We start from the raw sequence: 7,545 nt of genomic DNA on the forward strand, positions 1-7,545 counted from the left end.
AAGGCCAAAATGTTCAATATGCGTGTATAAGTTTAATAATCTTAATAAGTAAAGATGTTATAAAAAACAGTATTATTTTAATTCTTACGGTACGCATATTTTATAACTAAAACTAACTGTTTATATGTTAATGATTTTTAGATGTTCCTTGTAAAGTTCATGTTCCCTAGCAAGGCCAACTATCAAATCTTTGGTTGGGCCTTATAAGGAACCACCGGCCTTCCTAGGAACATTACCAATATTTTAACTTAAATCAAGGCATTAGTAGATTTTCTTTTATTAGTACTATACATATATACCTATACGACAATGCTCTGTAATTAAATTTGAGATAGATATAGGTTATGTAGCTAAAAAATAAAGTTTTTCAGGGTGCGGAAATTACAATTGTAACCTCGACAACCAAAGTCTACAAACAGTGAGATCTCACTGCCACAATTGCGGCGCGATCGAGTTGCCGCCCCGTTTATGGCCATAAGTTTGATGGATCTAAGTGTGTAGTAGAAAGAATATGTGCTAACATGACGATAACTACGAATTTTTAACAGTTGGCCTTCAAAGGAACATGGCCTTACATGGCTCAGGGTCCTTAGTTTTAAATATTAAAGGGAACAAAGGGACATGAGGGAAAAAAGCGACTTTGTTTTATAATATGTATAGATTTGAAAGAAAAGCCTAATGATTTTTTTTTGGAATAATGCACGATAAAAGTTTTATTGGGTTATTCATAAGAACGTTTGATTTTTCAAAGTACCATCAGGGAAATTGATCTATAGGCAGACGGCAGACCTTCGTTATCAGGTCGGATTATGTCCAGTCAACGCTAGCCGATAACTGTCAGCTGGGCTTGATATAACCGAATCAGATTATAGAGGTCCGCGGTCTGCCCATGAAACAATTTCTATAATGATTCATAAACATCAAAGTCAATTGATAGCTTGTCCGCCAGTAGACGTATAGTAGACTCCACGAACGTCGTCAGGAGTCGAGTATCCCGCTACTGTTTTGTCACTCCTGCATCCGCCATTTTGGAAATTCTTGTATGAGTCGCACTTGTACGCTGGGAACAAATTCGGCTGACTCACTGTCAGGAAGAAGAAGTTCTGACAGGCCATGTGACTGCACAACGACGCCATGGAGGACAGTGTGATATCGGGAATAGGAGGAGCACCACATTTGGGCTGACTGACGCCATCGTTGACGTAGAAATTGACGTCAGCTATGTTCTTATCCGTGCCCAACTGGTAGGCGTTGCAGTGGTAGGCATCCACGAAGTCCGCTGAACCGGATTTGAGGTGGTATTTTGAGTCGTAGAAGCAGGGACCAGCGGGATCCAAGCCAGTGATCCTGGCAATTTTCTGGCCGGTCTTCTCGTAGAATATGTTACCGGTGTTGCCAGAAATATGGGCGCCTAAACTGTGCCCAATCAGGTGCATATTCTTAGGTGATACTCCATTCTCCATTAATGTTATCAGCATTTCGGCCAGCGCTTTGCCGATATGGTAGGTGTAGAGAACTGACCTCTGGTAGGCTGTCAGTAGATTTGGTAAGGCATTTGTGTATACACGATCGTTTAGGACTATCATATAAGTGCCGGGATCTTTGAAACTTTCCTTTATCATTTGCCGAGTTTTCATGGTTATTCTCGAAGTGAATCCTGGCACGAAGATGACGAATTTGTTGGTTTTATCCAAATCTTTATATTTCAGGATGCCGTCTGCTGCGTCGTTGATGGGGTAGGACGCTGTGTAACCGTTGGCGTAGTCATTGAAGTTTATACGGATGGCTTCTGGTTGTATGTCCAGGTTCTGACCGTAGAAACCTGGAAAGATGAAGATCATGTCAGTCCAACTATCTATTTAACCTGGAAGATAATATGGTAAAATAAGTAACGGAGTTTTTTTTAGGATAGGAAAAACATTTTTCAGGGTTCCGTAGTCAACAAGGAACCCTTATAGTTTCGGTTTGTCCGTTCGTCTGTCTGTCCGTGAAAAAATTCACGGGAGTAGAAAATATGCTGAATTTAAAAGGAAAACTATCACGGCTAAGAAAACTTCATATTAAGTTATTGAGTAATAGTCGTTTAACAAAAAAATGTATTCGGCGAAGTATAAACCATGTTTGAAAGTAACTGAGATGATGTTGTTAGTAGTGTAAAACACGTTATAAATCTACATTCATTGACCATACAACAATTTAAAAAACTAGCGGTACGAAACCCTATATTGCGCGTGGCCCGAGTGACCAGACACGCACATGGCCGGTTTTTTATTTTCATTATGGTCTTTATCAAAAGGGAACTACATTGTTTACAGATTACAGATACTTTCATAAACAATATCTTTGAGCAATACAGAAGAAAAGTGCCTTTACAGACCGACAAAATGATAGTATGTACTCAATTAGTAAGGCTGGCATAAATAGTCAGTACTCAAGATGCATCTCGGTCTCAAGACTCGGTTCAGGCTCTGTGATTGGTTAGCTGTCAAAATTTGGACCAATCACTTAACCAGCCTAAGAGCCAAAACGTTTAGTTTGTTTATTACATAACGACATAATAATTAATATCCGTATTTTGTATATAGTAATACTTGAATAGGATAATGAGTGAATTGTGTTTTAGCTTTGGTACTAATATAATATTGTTTTCTAAGGAAACTGATATCTATAGCTTGAGATGTATTGTACTCAACTTATTATTATCTATAAAGAAAGTTATTTATTATATACTCTACATTGTTTATTCACAAAGACTGTAAAGTCTTTGTAAATAAACAATGGTACCTATTATTGATAAATTACCTTACAATATATTATTCTAAGGTTTAAATGGTGCTATAATCTCTTATTTTGTCCAACAAATTCTTGTCCTAGTAGGACGAGTTTTCAAGCGCTTTATGTTTCATCCGGAAACCGTGGACGAGTCCTATTGGACGAGATTTTGTAAAACAAGAAAAAAGTCTACTAGAATGGTGATAGACAGAGGATACTGGCAAGATGTAGATGATGACTACAGAATAGTTAGGAGACTGTCAATTTAAAAAGTATTTGAGAATTTAGCGCTTACAAAACAATTTTTGTTATTTACTACAATATGTAGGCACAGTTAATTTATCACTTCTGAAAATCCATTCCCAAGTGTAGACAACTCTCCAAGTCAACAAAATAAATAAACAAAATAAATTCACGCAAAAAACAGTATACTTACTACATAAATGGTAAACCTTAAATTAACTTTCATTAAATCAATTTAAATATAAAAATAAATCAAAAACCTTTTAATTTCATAAAAATAAACCTTATTGCTGCTGCGGAACCCTTCATGGGCGAGACCAACTCGCACTTGGCCGTGGTTTTGTATTAGTAATTTAAAAAAATATATTTTATTTAAATTCAGCTGAAAAACATACATTTATTATAAATCACTTAGCCTCTAAAATGTAGATTGTGAGTTTTGTTATAATGTGAACAATTTTTTCATAATAATATTAGTGTGTAGCGACTTGTCTTATTATAATAGATCAGGTAGCTATAAAGGATCCTTTTAGAAATAACTCAATCATGCCTAATAATAATTTAACACTACCAGGCGCGGTCCGGAGGGGGGGGGGTCACAGGGGACATGACCCCCTCCCCCCCCAAAATCTAAGCTAAATTGAAAAATCTTAAAATCTTGCCAAATAATAAAAGGAAATTTCTAGCTATCCCCCATAGAGAAATATAATATACGGGGCACTCTCCTCTAACCACCACTGCGTCCGACCTTAGACAGCTGTCAACCCAGAACCGTCCGAGGGCGCAGATAAAAAAAATATTTAAGTGTAGTGACTAGTGAGTGGACCTCCCCCCCCAAATTTCAGGCTGCGACCGCGCCTGAACACTACACAACAACACAGTTAGTTCTAAGAAAAAAATATAATGTACTTGAAAAACTTTAGGGGACTTGTTTTCGCATCCTCTGCCAAGGATCAAAGGTCAAGAAAAGGTATACTAGCCATGTCAAAACTTTGTAAGTAAGTATACTGTTTTTTGCGTGAATTTATTTTGTTTATTTATTTTGTTGACTTGGAGAGTTGTCTACACTTGGGAATGGATTTTCAGAAGTGATAAATTAACTGTGCCTACATATTGTAGTAAATAACAAAAATTGTTTTGTAAGCGCTAAATTCTCAAATACTTTTTAAATTGACAGTCTCCTAACTATTCTGTAGTCATCATCTACATCTTGCCAGTATCCTCTGTCTATCACCATTCTAGTAGACTTTTTTCTTGTTTTACAAAATCTCGTCCAATAGGACTCGTCCACGGTTTCCGGATGAAACATAAAGCGCTTGAAAACTCGTCCTACTAGGACAAGAATTTGTTGGACAAAATAAGAGATTATAGCACCATTTAAACCTTAGAATAATATATTGTAAGGTAATTTATCAATAATAGGTACCATTGTTTATTCACAAAGACTGTAAAGTCTTTGTAAATAAACAATGGTACCTATTATTGATAAATTACCTTACAATATATTATTCTAAGGTTTAAATGGTGCTATAATCTCTTATTTTGTCCAACAAATTCTTGTCCTAGTAGGACGAGTTTTCAAGCGCTTTATGTTTCATCCGGAAACCGTGGACGAGTCCTATTGGACGAGATTTTGTAAAACAAGAAAAAAGTCTACTAGAATGGTGATAGACAGAGGATACTGGCAAGATGTAGATGATGACTACAGAATAGTTAGGAGACTGTCAATTTAAAAAGTATTTGAGAATTTAGCGCTTACAAAACAATTTTTGTTATTTACTACAATATGTAGGCACAGTTAATTTATCACTTCTGAAAATCCATTCCCAAGTGTAGACAACTCTCCAAGTCAACAAAATAAATAAACAAAATAAATTCACGCAAAAAACAGTATACTTACTTACAAAGTTTTGACATGGCTAGTATACCTTTTCTTGACCTTTGATCCTTGGCAGAGGATGCGAAAACAAGTCCCCTAAAGTTTTTCAAGTACATTATATTTTTTTCTTAGAACTAACTGTGTTGTTGTGTAGTGTTCAGGCGCGGTCGCAGCCTGAAATTTGGGGGGGGAGGTCCACTCACTAGTCACTACACTTAAATATTTTTTTTATCTGCGCCCTCGGACGGTTCTGGGTTGACAGCTGTCTAAGGTCGGACGCAGTGGTGGTTAGAGGAGAGTGCCCCGTATATTATATTTCTCTATGGGGGATAGCTAGAAATTTCCTTTTATTATTTGGCAAGATTTTAAGATTTTTCAATTTAGCTTAGATTTTGGGGGGGGAGGGGGTCATGTCCCCTGTGACCCCCCCCCCTCCGGACCGCGCCTGGTAGTGTTAAATTATTATTAGGCATGATTGAGTTATTTCTAAAAGGATCCTTTATAGCTACCTGATCTATTATAATAAGACAAGTCGCTACACACTAATATTATTATGAAAAAATTGTTCACATTATAACAAAACTCACAATCTACATTTTAGAGGCTAAGTGATTTATAATAAATGTATGTTTTTCAGCTGAATTTAAATAAAATATATTTTTTTAAATTACTAATACAAAACCACGGCCAAGTGCGAGTTGGTCTCGCCCATGAAGGGTTCCGCAGCAGCAATAAGGTTTATTTTTATGAAATTAAAAGGTTTTTGATTTATTTTTATATTTAAATTGATTTAATGAAAGTTAATTTAAGGTTTACCATTTATGACGTATAAAAAAAACTACTTGCTATATCTCGTTCAAACCAAATTTCGTTGGTAATTTTTATAGTAATGTACATCATATATTTTTTTTAGACTTATCACGCCCTTACTTTAGAAGTTAGAGGGGGGGGGGACACATTTTACCACTTTGGAAGAGTCTCTCTCGCAAACTATTTAGGTTAGAAAAAAATAATATTAGTAACCTCAATATGATTTTTGGAGACCTATCCATAGATACTCCACACGCATAGGTAAGATGAAAAAAAATTGTTTCAGTTGTACCTATGGGGACCCCTAAAATTTTTAATAATTTTTCCAGTTTTGTATCAAAATCTTAATGCGGTTCACAGACTACATCTGCTTACCAAGTTTCAATAGTTTAGCTCTTATAGTTTCGGAGAAAAGTGGCTGTGACATACGGACGGACAGACAGACAGACATGACGAATCTATAAGGGTTCCGTATTTTGCTATTTGGCTACGGAACCCTAAAAATCGTTATGTGGAAAAAATAATATTATAATATTGGTTTTCTTCAACGCCTACTGAAATAAAATAGCAACTTACACTTCCTCAAAGTAGACAGCATTAGGTGGAATGGCCCATTGCTTTCTGACAGCCTCTTTTCTGCGCAACATCCAGCCAAAAACAGCAGATAAACTACAATCCTCATATTGCTTTTACCTAGCAAAATGTTTATTACCAAGACTCTAAATTAGACGTTTTAAACTAGGACCAAACTCAGACAATTTAGAGTTTATATACTTATCTTCTTTGACTAGTGATTCAACACGGTTTTCCTTGTCAAGACATAGATATGAACCCCTATAGCATAGTTAAGAAAAAAACAACTGTATTGGATGATGTTAGGAGCTATTTTCCAATAAAACTCAATTGAGTTTCCAATTAAACCAATTACCGAATTTATTGCGCAGTGCTATGCAGGTCTTATCAGTCATTATTCATTAATAACTAACCTCACCTAACCTTTAAATCAAAGAGATTTTTATGCTTACTTATTTATTTAACATGCTTTTTTCGGAGTGGCGGCACCCCCTATCTTATCCATACTAATATTTCCATACTTCCATACTAATATTATAAATGCGAAAGTGTGTCTGTCTGTCCGTTACCTCTTCACGCCCAAACCGCTAAACCGATTTTCCTGAAATTTGGCATGGAGATACTTTGAGTCCCTGGAAAGGACATAGGATACTTTTTGTTCCTAAAAAATTTGCGGTCCCCGCGCGATTAACGAGTTTTGGCGCAACGGAGTTGCGGGCATCATCCAGTTTGATATAAATCAGTATTTCAAAAAATAGTAATTAAAATAATTAATCTAAATATTATGCAAATATTAGTTTTTAGACTGTAAAAGACTTTTTGAATGGAGAAATCTTACCTATGAATTGGTGATTTAAAAATGCATCGCATCGCCGTGTCATTTAACTGACCCTAAATAAACTTTACAATGTCATATTTTAGTTACACATACTAATATTATAAATACGAAAGTGTGTCTGTCTGTCCTTTGCACGCCCAAACCGCTGAATCGATTTTGCTGATACTTTGAGTGCCGTGAAATGTAGAATATTTATTATTCCGAAAAAATGTAGGTTCCCGCGCGATAAACAAATTCTAGCGCAACTTGCAGCCGTCAGCTAGTGTATTACAAAACGTGAAACAAAAAGAGATCTCTCTATATATTCTGTAAAGTTAGTTCCAGTATTTGAACCGAAAGTAAGTTGAATATGAATAATTTAGCTAACTTCACAACATGCAGACCGGACTGTAGTAAGTAGTAACAAAACATATTACATATTTCAGAACTT

General features: G+C 35.8%; 1 protein-coding gene across 1 annotated transcript; it reads right to left on the reverse strand.

The window, feature by feature from the left end:
* Positions 1-695: 695 nt before the first annotated feature.
* On the reverse strand, positions 696-6,431 carry LOC121732400 (phospholipase A1-like). The gene is made up of 2 exons (XM_042122265.1): positions 6,281-6,431; positions 696-1,822 (listed from the first exon to the last, which is right to left on the reverse strand). Exons 1-2 carry the CDS (start codon positions 6,384-6,386, stop codon positions 927-929), a joined length of 1,002 nt encoding a protein of 333 aa, XP_041978199.1. The 5' UTR covers positions 6,387-6,431; the 3' UTR covers positions 696-926.
* Between the last annotated feature and the right edge of the window lie 1,114 nt (positions 6,432-7,545).

This window comes from Aricia agestis, chromosome 12, assembly GCF_905147365.1.
Source record: "Aricia agestis chromosome 12, ilAriAges1.1, whole genome shotgun sequence".
Lineage (NCBI taxonomy): Eukaryota > Metazoa > Arthropoda > Insecta > Lepidoptera > Lycaenidae > Aricia > Aricia agestis.